This window comes from Osmerus mordax, chromosome 14 (assembly GCF_038355195.1).
Source record: "Osmerus mordax isolate fOsmMor3 chromosome 14, fOsmMor3.pri, whole genome shotgun sequence".
NCBI lineage: Eukaryota > Metazoa > Chordata > Actinopteri > Osmeriformes > Osmeridae > Osmerus > Osmerus mordax.
The window spans coordinates 7,078,357-7,099,792 of record NC_090063.1 but is presented as its reverse complement, the minus strand read 5'-3'; the positions used below and the strand labels follow the sequence as shown (position 1 = coordinate 7,099,792).

At 42.0% G+C, this 21,436-nt stretch overlaps 2 protein-coding genes across 3 annotated transcripts; one reads left to right on the top strand and one right to left on the bottom strand.

Annotated features, from left to right (window-relative positions):
- Positions 1–741: 741 nt before the first annotated feature.
- Positions 742–20,759, top strand: LOC136956543 (serine/threonine-protein kinase Nek6-like). 2 transcript variants are annotated; one of them, XM_067250455.1, is made up of 11 exons: positions 789–808; positions 7,616–7,713; positions 8,005–8,114; positions 10,513–10,653; positions 10,922–10,984; positions 12,659–12,769; positions 13,482–13,590; positions 14,373–14,480; positions 16,401–16,495; positions 18,057–18,170; positions 19,651–20,759. In XM_067250455.1, exons 3-11 carry the CDS (start codon positions 8,034–8,036, stop codon positions 19,759–19,761), a joined length of 933 nt encoding a protein of 310 aa, XP_067106556.1. In that variant the 5' UTR covers positions 789–808; positions 7,616–7,713; positions 8,005–8,033; the 3' UTR covers positions 19,762–20,759. The 2 variants fall into 2 exon arrangements, with proteins under 2 accessions (XP_067106557.1, XP_067106556.1); XM_067250456.1 differs by lacking the exon at positions 7,616–7,713 and having other exon boundaries at positions 742–808.
- LOC136956279 (C-signal-like) lies at positions 8,477–10,133 on the bottom strand. The gene is made up of 6 exons (XM_067250171.1): positions 9,987–10,133; positions 9,831–9,882; positions 9,556–9,743; positions 9,234–9,389; positions 8,859–8,969; positions 8,477–8,590 (listed from the first exon to the last, which is right to left on the bottom strand). Exons 1-6 carry the CDS (start codon positions 10,131–10,133, stop codon positions 8,477–8,479), a joined length of 768 nt encoding a protein of 255 aa, XP_067106272.1.
- Positions 20,760–21,436: the final 677 nt, after the last annotated feature.

Below are 21,436 nucleotides of genomic sequence, written 5' to 3'. Positions count from 1 at the left end.
AAAACATCTATTACTGGCTCATCTTAAGTGTTTCATGTTAATCCTATTTGTGTAGTGTGGTCTGTGTGACATGCTTTATACAGGACCATGCCTGCAATGCCTGCCTGTGTGGATAGACAGACACATAAATAGACAAAGATGTCAGTCCTTGAAAATAATTGAATTCAATATTCAGAACCTTTGCTATGAAGTGAACTGACAATGTTTCTACAACTTTATTGCTAACTGATTCAGCCTATATAAGCAAAAACAAATGAAGTGTTCACACTCAAAATATAACTACAGCTGTGTAGTTGTACAAATGTACATTTGACATTCTTGGACGTTGCATTAAGAGTGAAAACACGTATTTTAACCCATCACTTGTCATTAGTTTTTGCTTTTGCTTTGTGATAGCTATACAATTTACTATAAAACGTTATCCTCATATATCTATGCAATATTATTATTTATATTTCTCCATGGCAATAAATAGTGCATTGAGGTTTACTATTTTCTTTAGGCCTACAAAAATACAATGTCGTACACATGCAGTTGATTGCCTGCTGAAAGCCACGAGCGTTTCTCCTTGAGTTTAACTTTTACAGTTTCTCCTCCCACTGAAGGAATTGTCTGTAGTAAATTCAGTTCGCATGAGTGGCCTGCGTGGCATGCAACAGTAAAACAAGTTTAAGAGAGATATATGAACTTTGGATCTGTTGAAGGGCCGGGTGGGGGGGTAATAGGCTACAACACGGACTAATGAAACTCTTGTTTACATATTCCATATTGAAAACTTCCCCGTGAAAAGGATATTATTCGAATTCAGGTAACGTACACAAACATGTTCAATTGCCTGCTTCAATTATTTATTTTATAAACACAGGCTAGTTGGACACAGTTACGAAGTGCACGTCTCATTTTGGTCGTACGGAGTTGCCAACGATACCGTCTCCACTGTAAAGTTAGGAAGGTTTTGTTAAGAATAATTTAAATCTAGATAAGAATAGAAACAGCGACGCGGATCCGAACAACTTGAGAAATCGTCAAACCTCAGACAAAAACAAGGTTGGTACAGTTTGGTTGCATTTTGAGGTCGTAAGAATTGGGAAACGAATGTTTACGTTCTTACAAAAGCAACAAGTACAGCAGAATGGAAACGTTTTACATGCACAGTTACAAGCCATTGGACAACCTTGTATGGTAGCAAATAATTGAAACAATTCTATGAATTTGTTCATACTAATTTAAACAAAACGCAGCAGCTTATCAAACATCAAAAGTTCAAACAAACTACATGGAGCTGTAAAGTGAAATTCCCTATCATATAATGTATTATCACATGTACATCCTATATTTCCATGCATGTTTATAATTGGTGCTAGTTGTCATTGTGATTGTGTTTTTATCAAATGTTTGTGCAACATACAACTGCATTGCAATGTCACTGGGTATTGTTACCATCACAAATGCTCAAAGAATATCATGGATCAAAACAGGAAATCATGAGTGACTGACTCATATGTATCAAAGTATGTCTGGTGATGGTATACCATTCAGATTCAACAGATTGGTTCAATGCCATCATACAAGAACTGGGTTTGGTGCCGCCTATGGGGTTCCGACTCAATCGGTTTCTCCAGTAGCTCACAGGTAAAACAGAATACAAGGAGGCTCCAGATCCCAGAACACCTAAGGTTGTTTCTCATGGGAATGCATAATAACATGGCATATCACCTTCTCTAGTCACTATGATCAAATACATGTGTGATCTTAGGTGTTGATGTATAAGAGGCTGAAAACGTGGTCAGCGTGTAGTGAACATTGAGGTTGAATTGCGTCACAGAGATGTTTTGTAGACATCTCTGTGACGCAATGATCAATGATATGGTGATATAAATGAACTTGACACACTTGCTGAGGTGAAACTAGAACAGAGGCTGAATACCAATGAGGATTGGGTGGTTGGAGGGGTGATGCCTAGAGATTTTTAGGATGCCATAGCATGGCATACCAGACCAAATGCCATGCAAATAATTGTCATAGGTAATCTGCACTGGTGAGCTAGTTCCTTGCACATTGTAAATATCTACAACCACCATCATGTAGCCATCTAGAGTAGTCCCTCTCTCTGTCTGAATGGAGCTAGGATTTTTGTCTCTTTGGTGACAGTTTGGCTATTAGTGAAATGAGCTAGTATGTGCTCGACAAGCCAAGCCACAAGTGTACAGATTCTTTCTAATGACAACTTACAACAACAATAGGCCCAGTGTAGGCAAGTAGTCAACGTCTCCTCACTCTGCACTTGTCAAGATCATCCGGAGAAATTAAATTGTAGTTCTGAGTGGAATGTTTAGGTGTAACCAAGTTGAATTGGTTAAGTTTACTCTTCATCGTAGCTGGCTGAAGTGTTGTTTATGAGAGGTGGTTGTTGCGTGTGTGAGTCTGGAGTAGCCCAGTTTGATCCCCAGTGTTGGCAAGGGGGAGGAAAAGTTTACTCACAACAAGCATGTCTATCTACTCATGTAGATAGACCAAGGGTGCAAATCAAAAATATTTTTTTTGGATCAACTAACCAAAATCTCCCTTGTGCCTAAAGCAGAACAGACCCATCCTCCTGGGTCATTCATAGAAACCAGGCTCTGGACGAAAGGCATCCACATTACCAGACGCAACGCAGCTGTCACCCATAATACTATATACATGCAAAGTGAACCATTCGAAGACCCAATTTAGACACAGCCATCGGCTTGTATTTTTAGTCCATTTCGCCCATACTTAACTCATGGCTATCTTGGACCTCTTTGGTAATCTGATATCTCTCCCCTTACAATCCTCCAGTCTGTGGTTTATTGACAAAATGGCCCGAAACACTCAAAACATATTGTGTTGTGTGGTGGCAGTCAAAATTATGTCTCTGCTCTTGGTGAATGGTCTCACATGAAAAATACCCATCTTGTAAATCCTCCTGTGATAGACGACTGCCCAAAACTCCATAATTTCATGTGGTCAAGTCACAATCATAAGCGCTTGCTTTACCTGTTCCATTCTCAATGAAGAATGGGTAGTCAGGTGGCTGAGCGGAATCAGGCTATTAATCTGAAGGTTGCCAGTTCGATTTCCGGCCGTGCCAAATGACGTTGTGTCCTTGGGCAAGGCACTTCACCCTACTTGCCTCAGGGGGAATATCCCTGTACTTACTGTAAGTCGCTCTGGATAAGAGCGTCTGCTAAATGACTAAATGTAAATGAAAAGTGTTCTTTATCACTCAAGATGTCAAAAGTGTTAATTATATTGATTCGACTGATCATTGTTGAAGGAGATAAATCTATGTAATCTCTGGTCACAGACACAGACTATGTAGGCCTATGTTTGGTAGCTTGAACCAATCCTGTGCTAACACCTACTCTATAGATAACAGTTGGCATCAAGAATAATTAAAGAATGTAATGGTTCAAAATGTGAAATCATTGGTTGTTACTCCAACGGCTTACTGGTAAAGCAGAATACAAAGAGGCCCAGAACCTCCATGGTTATTTCTTCAGAGTAAAAGTGTGTTTTGCTCATCAAGTAAGACCATTTTGAATGCGCGATCACATGTTCTACTTCACTTAAATCAAAATACAAGACAATTCAGGGTGGCAGTTAGAGAAACTGGCAAAATCATTGTAATTCCTAGAATTTACACTCCCTTCCCCTCCCCTTTTCTCCCCCTTAAAACTTTCCCAAGCATACTTTTGAGACTTGGTGTGCACCAAGAGCGGTTTTCCATTGCTGAAGGGAGAAGGGGAAACAGCTGCATGGGCTGAAGCTGACACAATGTCACATATTAGTGTCACTAGTGCAAGCTTATTCTGTAGCTTAAAGCTGTTCTCCTTTCAAACACAATAGTCAGTTTTCAGTGGGGATGAAAGGAGGAAATGGAAAAGCACCCTGATGACATGATTGTTTGTCGATGTATTATTTATATTTGATTAGTTAAGGAAAGAATGGGAGACTACAGATGGCACCTCCTTGAAGGCGATTCTATTTTGTATTGCTCCCCCTCAACGACTTGGCCCTCAGCCTACCCAGGATAGAAACCACTCCAAATGACTCCAGTCATGTTGTTCTGTCAGACTTCTGAGAGATGCTAGGAAGAGAACAGCTAAATATCTTTGATTGAAAATACAAAACTGCATCTGAAGAAAGTTTACCAATCATGTGTTTATTCCCATTAAGTCATCAACTCAGTTAAGGGGTTGTGATATCCATATAAAAACACTGTGCCCTGCTACACATACATCTCCTTCAACATGCTCTGGTAGCCATTTAGAACTTGTTAACGGCTATTGGTTCAGTTGGAGGGTTAGAATGTAGTTAAGTTCTCTGTGTGTTGGCAAAGCTCCAGTATAACCACATAGGGCTGACTCATCAAAGATGGAGGGAAGGGACAAGAGGAAAGGAAGAAGGAGGGGAAGACTAGTTGAATGTAAAATAATGCTTTTTCATTTTCGGAAAGACAGAGTGGTAGTTATTCACCAGTTTAGGATCCACTATCAGTCTCTGCAAGAATAGATGTTGTTCCATTCTGTGCTTGACAAACACTCACAGCTATCAGTGAATGTATGAGGGCAAAGAACAAGAAAAGCATCAGTTAAAGAAGTTAAACACTGACAGATCTGTGAGAGGGTCATGACTAGTGTCCCTTTTTCTATCAGCTCTGTGTGTGGCCCTGCGCTGCCCTATCGGTAATTGAGATTTAGGTCAGTACCAGCCTATTGGCAGCAAATATCAGGCCAGTGCCTTTAACTGGTTTAATCAGTGAGAATGGTGGTTTGCTGTACATGGTCAACAAGGAGTGGCCCCCATTAAGGCTAAACCCTTCTTAAAATCTGCCCATCTACCCTACCCCATCTATTTGATGTGGGAGCTGTCAATCACCCCCACCCCCCCAACCATTTCCCCCATAAGGCCTGTTATGTTATACATGGGGATGGGAAGGGCTAAGCTTATGTGTGTGTCAGATTAGGAGTGCTATGTGTAATTAAGCCAGTTGTTAGAAGCATGTGTCACTATGCCTCGCACAGCCACTGGTCTTTGTGTGAGTCATTCTGTATATCTGTCTGTTTATCAAAGGTCACATTGACTGTAGCAACCATTCTTCTAGCAACAGTGTATGCCCGCTCATGTGTCTGTTCCTCAAACGCATTTACAGTTTGCCTTTTCTATGGCCATGTGGCTGGGTGTGCCTCGCTGTGAGAGTCTGCCTGTGGTGGGTGCTTCTGTTACAAGGTAGTGAAAACAGGCTGGATCTTCTTTTAGTGGAAGGTAGGAGAGCTCCCAGAATGCCCATTGCACTGCTGCGCCTCCTGCATGGCACTGAGTCGATCGTTCTGTTTATCCCATTTGTTGGGATATGTCCAAAAAGTCACAGGCATGTATGTGTGTCCACAGGAGTAAGCAAAGTAATATGAGTACATACTGTAGCATATGTTCTGTGGTACGTGTGTGTGGTGGATCTAGATTAGTATCTGGAAACGCTGATTCGTAGTGAATCATCTCTAGGAAACAATCATGTCTCGAGAGCGGTCGAAACTGCCTTTACAAAGAATAATATCGAGAAAATAATGGAAACATGAGAGGGTGTGGGGGGGGGACCCATTTACACCCCACACTGCTGCAGCACCCCCTCTCTGCTGCACCTCCTTCAAGGGTTTAGTCTACTTTCTCACATCTTCACATAACGGCTATTATACAACTAATAATCTGGAGCATTTTAAAGCACCTTTCTCCAATTTAGTTATAGGCTCCCCACTGATGAAACAGCCAGCCAATGAACAACCTAATCTCTGAGCCACCGCAGCACGGGCTTGCTTACTACTCGGTCTCAAACTACGAGAGATCCTTTGCAGTTGTGCGGTTTCTAAGACCACTCTGAAGCTCTGTGCTTGGCGCTGTCATTTGTGCTCAAATGTAATTGGAAACACTGAAAGATACGAGAGACACTCCTACCCTCCCTCGTCTCTCTAGTCATCGTTTACGAATAAAACAAGATGAATACGCAGAGAAAAAAGATAGACTTTCCTCCCCATCTGTCTCTGATATGCCTAACTCTACGAGAGGGATGTCTGGCAATCATCTGACTTAGGCAGACTTTAACAAGATCCATGTGGAACTGTTTCCTGCTCAATGGTGGCTGTGTGAGCCCATAGAGGGCAGATGTGTGTGTCAGTTTTTGGAGAGTAGCTGTGCAGTCGTGACTGTTGACATTGTGTATGGCGATACGAGGGAATGTGTGTGTCTGTGTGTTCTTGCGCATAGGCACGTTAACAGTTTTGATGCATGAAGGATCAAGCGTGCACCACTTGGCGAAAAAACTCAAGTTCAAAGTTCAAATCGCTTCTACATTTCATAAGTTACATGACTTCATGACACTGTCAAGAACAGTAACAACAAATTTCAAGAGACGTTATATAGCTTCTTTTGAAGGTAGTATAGTAGTTAGTGGTACTGTATTATACTACTTGACTTTATGGTTTCCCAGTATGTCTCCTAGAAGTAGCAACCGTCTGGGTGGACATACTGAATCAAATGATGAAGTTGCTTATCAAAGAAATCTCCCTCTCTTTCATTTTGACTGCTAATTATGCTGTTATGTCATGTTATAATGTGTGTGCTTAAAATCACTATGGTAATGTGGTTAGGAGATGATGTTTCTGTCAAAGGCAGTGTAACTTCAGGCCTGAGGTAAAACCCCACACAAAACTGGAATGCGTGTGCCATTCTGTGAATGGTTTCAGTCTTGAACCATCCACCTCTCAATTGTCGTCATCCACCAACCTCAAGCCAAACCACTGCATGCAATGTATCTCAGAACAAACAGCAGAATTCTGAACATATTTACACTGCATAACAATTGACAAAATACTGTAATTGCTTCCTCCTATTTAATCACTTTTTACATAATAAAATCTTTAGGACTTTATTTTGCTTCCTTCAAGTCAGCCCACTGTAGTCGGAGAATAGATCAGTGCATTTCTGCCCTATGAATGTCAACAGAGGAATACAATAGCTGGCATACCAGAAGGCAGGGTTCCAGAATAGATAAATGTGTGTGCACTGTAGAATCTAGTGTCCTTGCAGATCTAGTTGCCAAGAAACGTGTGCGTGCGTGTGTATGTTTGTGTGTGTGTGTGGAACAAAAAACGTAGTTACTTTTTTATCGTAGCAGTTTTATTTCCTAAGAAGTTTGTGGATGTGCATGCGTGTATGTTAAGCTGCCTGCTGGAAAGGATGTGAGGGTGCACTAACCTCATGGTGGCTAGAGGGGAAACAGGAAAGGGAAGTGATGGCTATCACAATTAGTTTTGTTGGTTTGCAGCAGAGCAAGAAACTTTAGTAAGGGAGTCAGTTGGCTGAGCGGTGAGGGAGTCGGGCTAGTAATCCGAAGGTTGCCAGTTCGATTCCCGGTCTTGCCAACTGACGTTGTGTCCTTGGGCAAGGCACTTCACCCTACTTGCCTCGGGGGAATGTCCCTGTACTTACTGTAAGTCGCTCTGGATAAGAGCGTCTGCTAAATGACTAAATGTAAATGTAAATGTAGTAAACAAAGATGTCATATTACAAAACTTAATTCTATCTCTCAACTTGACAGAGTAAGGATTGGAATGACTGGAATGGAAGGCTTGGAATGAATAGAAGTCATCATTGAACTAGCAAGAAGTCCCAGCTTGAAGGTTCTGGTACTACCAGGTGCTGTTAGCAAGATATTTTTAGTAACATTTATGAACCACTGAAAACTGCACCTGCAAATGAGTTCAATATATTACCTCTAAAAACCTTTCACATGGAACTTGGATATTGTGGAACCTCATGGTTTAGTTATCTGACATTATAGCCCTGTTATACCCCATGGTATAATGTCTGATTGAAGTTACACACAGCCCGCACACAAACAAAAAGAAGCATGCCCTCATACACATACTATACTTCATACACAAATGAAGAGTTGCACTTGACTAAAACACTGTGTCTCTCCTGCAGTGGTGAGGTGGCCTGCTTGGTATGCCACCATGGAGGCACAGAATAGCCCACACCAGCACAACTTAGACAACTACAACAAACTATACAAGATACCTGGACAAGAAGATCAGGTGAGGACAAGGCCTTAAGTGTGTGTGTGTGTACTGTTTGCTTTGATATTTAGACAATTAATTAAAATGCTGCTGTAATAATTAACAATAAAATTGCCTTGGACACAAGACACATTTTTCATTTCTAAGAAGATCTGACGGGAGACAAGAGATTCCTTAGAGGCCAGAGCACACAGTGACGCCGTTTAGCATTCAGTAGAAGGTTTGGGGAAAATCTTGGCAGTATTGCCAAGAACACATGGTCACGGCTTGTCATTACATAAACCCCTTGTTTATTTAGCATTCTGACATGCATTTGCCACCCATCACATTCCAAATACCAAAACATTGGGAGCAGCTGAGGTTTCAGTATGACATCTGCATCACCAGGGTAACTTCTGGCCTGTCCAGTCCAAAAGCAGACTGTTGCTGTTTCTGTCAACACCACCAAGAACTGATAGAATCCCCTCCACACTCTCTGTTGTTCCTAGAGGGGCCTTGGAAACAGCACAGGAAACAAGAATTACGTCACACTGCAGCCAGCACAGTCTGTGGGCATGGCACAAAGACTAGACTCACGAAAAATCTCATTTAATCTCAGTCTGTAATATTGGTTCATAAGAGCTTTTTAAGGGTGGGAAGAAGGAAGAGGGAGGAGAAGGCAGACAGTCTTTTAATCACTGTTAATTGACGGGTCATGACAGCTTCATGCAAAAAACTAAAGTGAAGGCGCTCATAGGGCAGTTTGTGGAGAACGTCCCCTACCTCCTGGCCACCCATGTCAGTGCGGACCCAGCCGGGGTGCAGAGAGCAGCACAGAATTCCCTCTGGCTCCAGGTCATAGGCTACACATCTGCTCACCATGTTCAGGGCAGCCTTTTATGGTCAGCAAGACAGATGCATCAATGTGCAGGTGGTCAATACAAAAACAATTATGGCATAGTATATATTGGACAATCAAGGTTGCAGGCTAATGCAATGAAGTAAATGGTTGATTACCAATTTCACTGAAGACAAATTACTTTATTAATATTTGCAGGTTTTTCTGGGGAAATTTACAAATGGATCAATATGTTGATTAGGTGTCAATCCTAAAAAAGGAACATTAGGATCACATAATGAAGTGAGTAGGCACCACACCTTGGATGCACGATAAGGGTAGCATCTGTATTCAGCCCCGTCTTCCCAAGTGTGTTGAATGGAGCCCAGGCAAGAGGAAATGTTGACCACAGCCGCCCTTCCAATCCCAAAGCCAGTTGTCTGCTTTGCTGCTTTCCTCAGCAGGGGCAGAAAAGCCTTGACAGATATGTAACATTTACGTTTATAGAATTGCATACATTTAGCGTCACATCTGAGTTTTTCTGGTAGTTTGAGGGCCCAACTAGCTTTGTTACCCAATAACTCCCCCTTTAAATGTACAAAATGTCTTTCAGTAGGAGATTCTTTTTGTGCCAGATCTTACCTGTATTATCATCAGCGGTGCCACAGTGTTGATCTGGTAGTTTAACATCATGGTGTCTGCAGTGACCTCCTCTAGGGAATCTCTCAGGTTGATTCCAGCATTGTTAATCAGACAGTTAAGTCCTTTCTCCCCAACAAGAGATGATGTGCACTGAACTGCTTGAAATATTGCCTGCTGATCAATGACATCTGCAAGAAAATATGATCATTTGTTTAGGTTAGTTTTGATTAGAATGTCCACAAAGCTACTCATTAAAGATTAAAACTATATTTTACCTAGTTTCACAATGTGGATACTGCAATTTTTACTCGCCAACTCCTGCAATTCCTAAAAAAAATAATTAAAATAACATATTTAAGATGACATACAACATCTTGTATCCATGAGAGATATTGCAGTATATCTCAGTTAAACTGTCCCATCTTCATTACCCCAGCCCGTCCGGGATCCCTCACTGTGGCAATAATGACCTCTGGTGTAAACTTGCCATTTACCAAAGCCTTGACCAACTGCAGACCAATACCACGATTGGCACCAGTTACCAGCACTGTTCGACACTTCTCCCACTGCCCGTCCATGACCTACACATCTCCCTCAGAAACTAGGACTGCTTTTATAGCCCTCATGATGAGGTCCAAGAGCAGGGATATAGCTAATCACAAGACAATTTGAAAGTTGAGCGTGTTGCCTTGTGCTCTACCACTAGATGTGCCTTAGGCTCAAACCTTTGAACCTTTTTGAATCTGAACACCAGCAACTGATGTACATATTTCACAACTACTTTGGTAATCTTGAGAAGGAGAGCAATATTTGGAGCCAATCTGCAAAAGACATACCAACACTTACAGGACTACACACGCACAAAGTTAGGGCAGGCCGAGTAAAAGTACACAGACACATTATAGCATGTCACTATTTTGATTTTAACATGGTTTTCTGTATGTCCTCTCCACTCAGAGAAACATGCCAAGCTACCAGTACTGCTGCACACTGGCCAACTTCCGTATCGAAAAGAAGATCGGTAGGGGCCAGTTCAGTGAAGTGTACAAGGCCACCTACCTGCTGGAGGGACACCAGGTAGCACTGAAGAAAGTCCAGGTACTAGATAGTGAACGTGTCATTGGGCATCTATCTAATGGGTGTGTCTCTCTGCTGTAATTGGTCAATTATCTGAGCGGTAAGGGGGTTCTTGTCACAACGATCAGAGATAAAAAATAATAATAAAAAAGTCACCTTTGTACAATATTGTGTTAACCAATGAATGAGTAGATGGATATGGATGCATTGCAATTTCTAGTGTTTCTAACGCATGGCACCCAACTCAACTGTACACTTGAGACAACGTCATTGTCTTTGTTTTCTGTAGATCTTTGAGATGATGGATGCTAAGGCGCGTCAGGACTGCATCAAGGAGATTGATCTGCTGAAAGTATGTCATTACGGCCACCAGCCCAGAATCTTCCCTGCTTCCTCATAAACCCAGATCAACCAGCAGTCACACGTTCACATACTCAGTGTTGATTAGGAAGGAGCTTAAAAGAGGGTGTTTGTCAAAAATGGTTAAACATGTGTGCTGTATGATGGTGTCTTGTGTGTGCGGAAGGTTGTGGTGTGTGTGAGTTCGGTATATATAATAATGTATAGTTATTTGTAAATTAGCACACACACTCATGCGTGTTTGCCTTTATAAAGTGCTTGGAAAGGTAGAATGCCCGAACAATTGTGAGAGGAAGGCGGAGTTATAGAGAAGGGGTAGTGACCTCCACCTCACCCTCCCTGTCAGTTTCTCAATCCCGCCCACCTGTCAGGGTCGCTTCGTGTTAACGAGCAAATTAAATCAGGCTCGCCCCATCTGCCGCAAGTTCCACCCTTCCACTGACTGGCAGCTCGGCTGGCAGTTGTCTTTTTCTTCTTTCTTTTACAAGTGACATTAGTTCACAGGTCACTTTTTGATAAGGGGACACGTTCATTGTCATTATCAGTGGTAGAGACTCCGGAGACATTTGTTTTTTGTGTCAGCGAGTCAGCGAGGCGGTAAAGAGGAGTTTATGACAGGACTTGAAAGGTGCATCTGGTGGTCGAGGACCCCTGTCAAGATGGAGGCAGTCCTGTTACCTAACGAGTACCTCACAGCCCTAGACCAGGTGTCCTGATGGAAAAGTAGGGCATGTGCTCACACAAAACCATTTACCATCCACACGTTCATTGTTTTTAACACCATAGATCGTTTCTGTGGCCGCAGACAAACATACTGTTCATTTTACTGTGACAAACATATAGGTTTGTCACAGTAGACAGGTAGGAACTTCTACACTGTTATTCACTCAGTCCCCCTCTTTCTCAACAATAATATTCACCACATGCAGTAGCTTTGTGCACCAACGCATATTTGGAAACATGCAGAAACTCATACCTAAACGTAATTATTGCTTGCACAAAATAGACATAGAAACATGTATACTAAATGTTACTCAAAAACGTTTAGACAATGTAATTTATTCTACCTTGTCTGCACTTATTTGCCCATACAAGTTAAAACATGCAAGCATACACAGCCTGGGACTGTGTGTCTCTGTCCTGCCTGCAGTGTGTGCTGCAGGGGATTTACAGTAAGAGCTTCGCAAGAATGTGTGATGATCCTGGTTAATATAGTCATCAGAATTTCACAATCAGACGTGCCTTTGCTTGTATTTTCTCACCATGCCACGTTACAATGTACAATACAAGTACTTTTTCAACATACAGTGCAAACACAGTGCTTCTAAAACCAAAGTAGAAGGAGACCTAACATGCTCCTGAACCATAATGGTTTTCTGTTCTGCAAGTAGAACAAGCAGATGCCAGTAGAATCTCCTCAGAGATTCAGAGATCCCTGTCTGTCCCACTGTGTTTGATAAATGTTTTATTACTTAATACTTCTTTGAATCCATTTCACAGACAGTGTAATTTCATTGACTGGATACTGCAAGTAATATATTTATATGAGTAAACTAAACAGAGAATTAAAGTTCAGAGCTGAATCCATGTATATTCTCCCCTCTCTCTCCTTCTGTCTCTCTTTCTGTCTCTCTTTCTGTCTCTCTCTCTCTGTGGTCACTTGCAGCAGTTGAACCACCCTAACGTGATAAAGTACCTGGACTCCTTCATCGAAGACAACGAACTTAACATTGTTTTGGAGCTGGCCGATGCTGGTGACCTCTCTCAGATGATAAAGGTCAGAGGTCATGCCCCACATTCCCACCATGCGACAGTGAAGGACAGGACCAGGAGTGTGTATCTATCAGTTGGAACTAAAATATATATTTATAAGTATATATAAGATCTGTATGTATACAGTTGTTCTTCTATGGATTCTCTCTTTCTGTTTCCTCTCTGGTTTCTTTCTGTCTCCTCCCTACTTCTCTCCATGTCTTTCTTTTCAGTTTTTTGAGCAGCTTACCAAATCACTTACTTTCCACACATTCCTTTGTGTTCGTTCCCATGTTCTTTCTTGTCACCTGTTTTTTCCTGTGTTTCCTCTGTCCAATCCCTCTGATCCCTACCTAAACCATAATGTCTGTCTCTGTCCACTAATATCCTGCTGGTGGCAGAGTTATCATTAAAACATATTTCCCCTCAAAAACATGAAGAAATGTAGAGAAAAAACATGCGAAAATACAAGCAGTGTTTTGGTCACAACTTTCTGCAGTTTATAAGCAATATTAGTCTTAATTAGCTGCTTGGCTCTGTTCATGGGTAATTCATACCTACAGTAGTTAGGCAGCAGCCCCCTGAAGTGGATTGTAATTAACGACTGAAACAGAGGCAACAAAAGGGTGAAATGGTAACTCCAAGAGTAATAATTCAGTTAGCGTGTTGATGTAAGACAGCCACCTCAGTAAACTGTAGATTTTTTTACCATTCTTTTTTACTCTTTCTCCTTACAGTACTTCAAGAAAAAGCGACGGCTGATTCCAGAGAGGACAATATGGAAATATTTTGTCCAGCTGTGCAGTGCCCTGGAGCACATGCATTCCCGCAGAGTAATGCACCGTGGTAAACAACCTTTCTTCCACTGCTGCTCCTCCTGTTCACACTCACCTAATGTTTCTCCTTTTTCCACAACTCAGTATATGTCTTACAACCTATTGTGTGTCTCACGTATTTTCATTCAGTACCTTTGTCCACAATTTCATTCATGTCCACATTCGCTCACATTCCCCTGTCCCCTTTCACCCTCACTCTCCTTCACATCGTTCTTTTTCTTTGATTCCTACCTCCTTTCCGCTCACTCCCTACTGCCTGCTTACTTAATCCCCCCTCACTCCCTTCCTTTCCTCTTTTAATGTCCTCTCTACCCCATGCCCTGGTCAGTCATCCAATGCCCTCTTATGGTTCCACAACGTGTGTCTGTGAGTGGAGCTGTCATGACAGTGGTCTGCCACGCTGCTTAGTCTCAGGCTCTCACAGGAAAGAGACCGGGTCATTGGCAGGGCAAACATTAGCACCGGCCAGAAGTGACACACACAGATCTCACAACTGAAGGAGTCACATACATACGTTCACAACCCCCCCCCCCCCCCCCCAACACACAGACACACACACACACACACACACACTCACACCACACTTGAAACAAGCAAACAAACAAACACACGTACACAAAGAATCTTGATTGCCAAGACTCTGAACTCTGAATGACATGAATACAAGGTTACCTTGTATGGGAGTGGGAGACAAGTTGCTTTAGCCTTTGTCCAATGGACAAGGTGAAAGTAGCCTGAACGCTCTGACTGTTAGTGTGTGTGTGTGATTTGTTTGTCCTCTCTCCGCTCCAGACATCAAACCAGCCAATGTGTTCATCACAGCCACTGGAGAGGTGAAGCTGGGAGACCTGGGACTGGGACGCTTCTTCAGCTCCAAGACCACTGCAGCCCACTCACTAGGTAATACATACTGCAGCCCACTCACTAGGTAATACATACTGCAGCCCACTCACTAGGTAATACATACTGCAGCCCACTCACTAGGTAATACATACTGCAGCCCACTCACTAGGTAATACATACTGCAGCCCACTCACTAGGTAATACATACTGCAGCCCACTCACTAGGTAATACATACTGCAGCCCACTCACTAGGTAATACATACTGCAGCCCACTCACTAGGTAATACATACTGCAGCCCACTCACTAGGTAATACATACTGCAGCCCACTCACTAGGTAATACATACTGCAGCCCACTCACTAGGTAATACATACTGCAGCCCACTCACTAGGTAATATATACTGCAGCCCACTCACCAGGTAATACATACTGCAGCCCACTCACCAGGTAATACATACTGCAGCCCACTCACTAGGTAATACATACTGCAGCCCACTCACCAGGTAATACACACTGCAGCCCACTCACTAGGTAATACACACTGCAGCCCACTCACTAGGTAATACACACTGCAGCCCACTCACTAGGTAATACACACTGCAGCCCACTCACCAGGTAATACATACTGCAGCCCACTCACTAGGTAATACATACTGCAGCCCACTCACTAGGTAATACACACTGCAGCCCACTCACTAGGTAATACACACTGCAGCCCACTCACTAGGTAATACACACTGCAGCCCACTCACTAGGTAATACACACTGCAGCCCACTCACCAGGTAATACACACTGCAGCCCACTCACTAGGTAATACACACTGCAGCCCACTCACTAGGTAATACATACTGCAGCCCACTCACCAGGTAATACATACTGCAGCCCACTCACTAGGTAATACATACTGCAGCCCACTCACTAGGTAATACATACTGCAGCCCACTCACTAGGTAATACATACTGCAGCCCACTCACTAGGTAATACATACTGCAGCCCACTCACTAGGTAATACATACTGCAGCCCACTCACTAGGTAATACATACTGCAGCCCACTCACTAGGTAATACATACTGCAGCCCACTCACTAGGTAATACATACTGCAGCCCACTCACCAGGTAATACATACTGCAGCCCACTCACCAGGTAATACATACTGCAGCCCACTCACTAGGTAATACATACTGCAGCCCACTCACTAGGTAATACATACTGCAGCCCACTCACCAGGTAATACATACTGCAGCCCACTCACTAGGTAATACACACTGCAGCCCACTCACCAGGTAATACATACTGCAGCCCACTCACCAGGTAATACATACTGCAGCCCACTCACTAGGTAATACATACTGCAGCCCACTCACCAGGTAATACATACTGCAGCCCACTCACTAGGTAATACATACTGCAGCCCACTCACCAGGTAATACACACTGCAGCCCACTCACTAGGTAATACATACTGCAGCCCACTCACCAGGTAATACATACTGCAGCCCACTCACCAGGTAATACATACTGCAGCCCACTCACCAGGTAATACATACTGCAGCCCACTCACCAGGTAATACATACTGCAGCCCACTCACCAGGTAATACATACTGCAGCCCACTCACTAGGTAATACACACTGCAGCCCACTCACTAGGTAATACACACTGCAGCCCACTCACCAGGTAATACATACTGCAGCCCACTCACTAGGTAAGGTTTGTTTTCTTCAAGAAGCCCATGATTCTGTGGGTCTGCTGTCAGACAGACAGATGCACGTCACTTCATGACCATAGCCAACAATGGACATACAAATGAAAAATAATAAAAAATATTCTGTGCACTATCAGAATGTACTTTACTGGTTGTCTTATATACAATCATAACTTCCTGCCTTCTTTCTCTATTCTCCCATTATAGTCTAGTACAAAATAATTTTGATGAATGTATTAGACAGATCCACATTTTTTTTTTGACACAGTGGGTACGCCGTACTACATGTCACCAGAGAGGATCCATGAGAATGGCTACAATTTCAAGTCTGACATCTGGTCTCTGGGATGTCTGTTGTATGAGGTAGGCCCACTGTGGTTTCCACGATCACTACATAAACCTGTCAAATACTATATATATTCAAATGTAATGAGCTTATACAGTGTAATGTACAGTGTTATGGAGCTGCAAGACTTCATAAAGGAAACCAAATAGAATATGTAAGCACTGTTTTACTGTGAAACACTAATACTGTGAGACATGTCTCTGTTCCCCCTCTCAACTCCTGATAAATCTTTTTCTAATGTAAGAACATGGAAAAACTGTCCTAGCTCAGGTCTAAAGCATGCTGTCTCTAAAATACGCGGATGTCTACGTGGAAGTTCTATGTGATTTCTGTTTACTCTTTGTATGTGTGTTTGTATATCAAATAAACATATTTTCATATGTGTATGTGTGAGAGATAGACAGATAGATAGATAGAGAGTTGGAGAACCATCTTATCAACACAACTCATGCAGTTCCATTTTCTGAATGTCTATTCATCAGCCACAGATACTAAACTGTCTTCCACAATGACTCCCTTAGTCTGTAATGGGCTTGACATTCAGTCTGGTTATAGCCCTGGGGTTACAGTCTTTGTGCCGTCTAGGGTAGGAGTCTGAATGACTGGCTTTATTCCCCTTTCACGTCCATGGATGTCTCAGCAGTCCACAACATAGAATGTCAATATATCTTCTTTTTCTTCCTCTTTCTCCCTATGCCGCACAATCCAGGATGTTGTCCTGTTCATCCTTCACTCGTTTTACTGTATCTTCCTCTCCCTACTCATCTTTTCAGAAAGCTTCTACAGAAAATTGCCCAATTGATCTTGTTTTCTCTCCTCTCTCTCTCAGGTTTGCTATGGAACTATTTTAAAACACATCCTTTTTGTATATATATTTCTTCCCTTTAAAACCATTCCCTCCCAACACTAAGTTAGTAAGTAAGAGTCTTGCCATCTACTCAATTGATAGACTGAGCCCTGAATCACTCTCTTCTTCCCTACTGCCTTGAATATAAATCAGGTTTCATATTTACAATAATATCCTGTGAATGGATTCATTTGATCGGGAGTAAGGCATCAGCAAAGCTTTGACTATTATGGTTAGCATTAGGGTCTTGCATCTATAGGGAACTTAGATGTAATCATACTATTTACACAGACATCTTGTTTACCGATCAGATACCTCCATAGCGACGGTTGGAGCGTACAAAACTGCAATTTCCATAGCACCAACTCTGCTTCCAATTGTTTTTCCTGACTCTTCTTTTCTCTCTATACTCACCAAAGTGTGTGTGTCAGAGCCACTCTCTCTGTTCCCTCTGCTTATTTGGTGTTGGCAGATTATGCAGATCATATATCTTCCCAAGTAAACCTTAGACTGCATTATTGTCTGTGCTTGGAGAAAAGGAATGAAAACGTAAGAATGTAAATATTTCTGAATTGCTTAAGGTTTTTCTTAGAAGTCGTCATACTAATGCAACAGTAGCTTGTCGTGGCACTTGACAAGAGGCCAAATTCTTTCTCTTATACTTACATTTAAGAGTGTATGCCCTTTAAATTTCAGACCTAGACAATTCTTTTTTCTCTCTGTGTGTTTAGATGGCTGCGTTGCACAGTCCATTCTACGGGGACAAGATGAACCTTCTCTCTTTGTGCCAGAAGATCGAGCAATGTGACTATCCTCCACTACCACCCGACCAATACTCTGCAAAGGTAAAAGCTACCCACGACAGTCTCCCTCCCCTAGCTCCTTTTCAGTAAGGTCATTTATGCTTCATTCTATTGAGACTATTGTGTAACGTGGTCTTCTGCTGGCTGAAGCTTGCTAATTACTGGCAGTATGATCTGGCATAACAAGGTCCTACAATACACAAATAATACAAATAATGACAGGATTATATCACTGGTGAAAATCTTGCAACCAACTTAAGCTATGAAGGCACCAATGGAATGCACTGTAAACTTTTAGAGATGTTTTCTTCCTGTCCTTGTAGATTCAGATGACTCATTACATTTTAGTTTAAAGGTTCCTCTGTTCCAACTTCAGTCATTGAAAGAGCATATGGATCAAGTCTTGGCCCCTCATCTTTTCAGTGGCACACTTGCCCTCATCTTGTTTTGAATCTCTTCTTCCCTTGTTTTCCTCAACGATTTAAGTAACAGGCCCATGTGACAGGCTGCTTTGGCGTGTAAAGGTCAGGACTCAAACGGCTCATGTAGCCATTCAGTGCGCCACGCCAGAAAATCAGGTTTAATGACAAGCATGGGACGTGCAGACACACAGAAGTGTTTTTCACCAACTCTGATTGACTTCAGATAGTTTCTTTCTCCGAACGGCTGATGGAACATGGCACTGACTGAAACTTTTCTCGTAGGCATCGCTAATCGACACTTCCACAGCTGACAGAGACAGCCATTGTAATCCCAATATTATGCCATGGGCCGAAATGCCAAAATGTCATGTGATAAAAAGGTCATGGAGTCACAGCTTTCTGAATACTGGTCTTTACGTGTGTGACTCAGCTGCACACTTCGCCTTCAAGACTCTGGGGCCTATGTCAGGGAGTCAAATGGCTGAGCGGTTTGGGAATCGGGCTATTAATCAGAAGGTTGCCGGTTCGATTCCCAGCCGCCAAAATTACGTTGTGTCCTTGGGCAAGGCCCTTCACCCTACTTTCCTCGGGGAATGTCCCTGTACTTACTGTAAGTCACTCTGGATAAAAGCGGCTGCTAAATGATTAAATGTAAATGTATGTGTGGAGTGGTTCAGAGGAGGAGTGGTGATCTACAACAGTTGTGACTTTTGAATGCATCGACAAGCCGGAACCTTGATCTGTACAAATATTTCGAGAGGCTCGATACCTAAAGCCACATTGGAAGTCTGCTGGTCATAAATCTAAACTACAGCATGTCCAAAACGGTGTACTTGGTTTTCAATTCATATTAATAACACAATGGTTAACTTTTTATGACATTCAAGATTCAGAGACATGTAGAATCAAAGCCAGAGCATTCACAGTGAAATTGTGCAAAGGAAAGCACTTTACTTTGTTTTCTGTGAGATCCTTTAATGATCAAAGGAGGACAAGAAATAGTGTAAAGTAAAAGTTTACTGGTTTTCGTTGACATGTACTAAAGTGACGACTAAAGTGATGCCATAGCAACAATAACCCTGTTCAAACTCTGCCAACAGCTGCGAGACTTGGTCAGCATGTGCATCAACCCTGAGCCAGATGAACGTCCAGACATCATCTTTGTTCTGCAGATTGCCAAACAGATGCAGCTGTGGACTGCCAGCACCTGAATATAAGTTTATCCCTCCATCTGGGTCTCCATTCTGTCAACTGGTCTATGACTCCAGCCTTTGCTGGTCTCACTGGAACCTGTACTTCCAGCCTATGTCTCTCAGTGATTGAGACACGGGGCCATCAAGGAGACCATAAAGAGAGCTGCTTGGGATTTGTTGTCAAAAGCCTGTGGAGTCTCTACTGCTATGGTGATCACAGCAAACAGCTTTTTCAGGCCAAGTGTCACAGTAATTTGAGGAAGTGATGGTAGTGATTTCTAGCAAGAGAAAGAGTATCGTAGCACTAACATGACGTCACAGGGGGTACATCATCACGGTGGACTTTTTGATTTGACAGGGATTGCATTCCAAATCGATTCCCTGTCTCACAGGTTAATTGTGTGCTTTCTCACATTTTTGTATGCTATGTAGTGAAGGTGTGGATAAAAAAGAACTTTTTTCCTTTTTGAGATTTGTTTGCTAGTCTTGTATTTAGAAATAATGCTCCTTTTTACATGCGTCAAATACCTCAGACATATATTGCATATGTTTTGTGTACAGTGTTGATTGTGACCCAAAGGATATTGTATCGCAACCTTTGTGTCCCAGGTCACAAGTTACTTATGTGCAACAACAAAAGACATAAACTGAGGACACTGGTTTGAGATGGTATTTTCCATCTCAAGTATCTCGGAGATTGTTTAACCTGCCATGTCATTTCCCAATGCTGAATCAACATAAGCAATGTAGAAAGCTTTTCAAATATTAGTCTGACTTAAATTTGGGATTCAATCCCCGTTTTAATAACTGGTGAGAGGGGCCTTGTTGATGCTTTTTGAAACTATATTTTACCAGTATTTTCTCTACATAGCAATGCAGTTGACTGTCCATTTACAGCTTGATTTGGAGAATGTAGATATAGAAATCAAACCAGACAAGTTTGAACTGTGAAATTGTGAAACAGTGGAAAGTGCCTTAATAATGAAAACATTAAAAGACAAATTTTATATATTGAGTTTCCTTGATCATTGGATGTTTTAATCGAGACAATAAGAATTGAGTCCAGCTTTCTTTGTTTTAGATAATTCTGTACTAAAGTGCTAACTTAAATACACTATGTTTATTCAGGGTTCCTGCAGGTTTCAGTAAGTCAAATTTAAGACCTTTTTAAGACCATAAAGATGGAAATTTAAGACATACATGACGCATTACCAAAAAGATATCAAATCAAAGAAATTCTTCTTTTTTTTATGTCAATTGAAATTTTTAAAAATCATTGAAAAATCATTCATTTAATTTACAGATAAAGCAATCACATTAGTAACCTAATTTAATTTCATTCAGCACTAAGTACTAGGGGTGGGGGAAAAAATCAGTTTCAGTCTTCTAGCAATTACATTTTTTATTTTAATGTAAGCATAATTTAAATTATAACAAAGGCTTACACCATAACGACCTGGACTCAAAACCAGCAGAGCCTAGTGCCAGCAACACCCAGATCCCTGTAACTACAGCGCACTCGCCAACTGTCCAGATCCCCTCTCCCAACTGTCTTTCCAGGTACCCAACTATCCCACCAGGAAAGGCTCAACCAAGAGTCTAAAAAGAAACTTACCTTTTATCTGTTTTATTTATAAGTCGAAGAGCAAAAATTGAGTTGTAAGAAAATCCTTCAGACAGATTTGAACACAAG

What these genes read in the sequence shown, in the direction of transcription:
- LOC136956543 (XM_067250456.1), top strand. Translation starts at nt 8,034, where the DNA reads ATGGAGGCACAGAATAGCCCACACCAGCACAACTTAGACAACTACAAC. An exon ending in TAGCACTGAAGAAAGTCCAG is followed by an intron (nt 10,654 to 10,921) that starts GTACTAGATAGT and finishes TGTTTTCTGTAG; the next exon opens with ATCTTTGAGATGATGGATGC. An exon ending in AGGAGATTGATCTGCTGAAA is followed by an intron (nt 10,985 to 12,658) that starts GTATGTCATTAC and finishes GGTCACTTGCAG; the next exon opens with CAGTTGAACCACCCTAACGT.
- LOC136956279 (XM_067250171.1), bottom strand. Translation starts at nt 10,133, where the DNA reads ATGGACGGGCAGTGGGAGAAGTGTCGAACAGTGCTGGTAACTGGTGCC. An exon ending in GGGATCCCGGACGGGCTGGG is followed by an intron (nt 9,883 to 9,986) that starts GTAATGAAGATG and finishes TATTTTTTTTAG; the next exon opens with GAATTGCAGGAGTTGGCGAG. An exon ending in TATCCACATTGTGAAACTAG is followed by an intron (nt 9,744 to 9,830) that starts GTAAAATATAGT and finishes ATTTTCTTGCAG; the next exon opens with ATGTCATTGATCAGCAGGCA.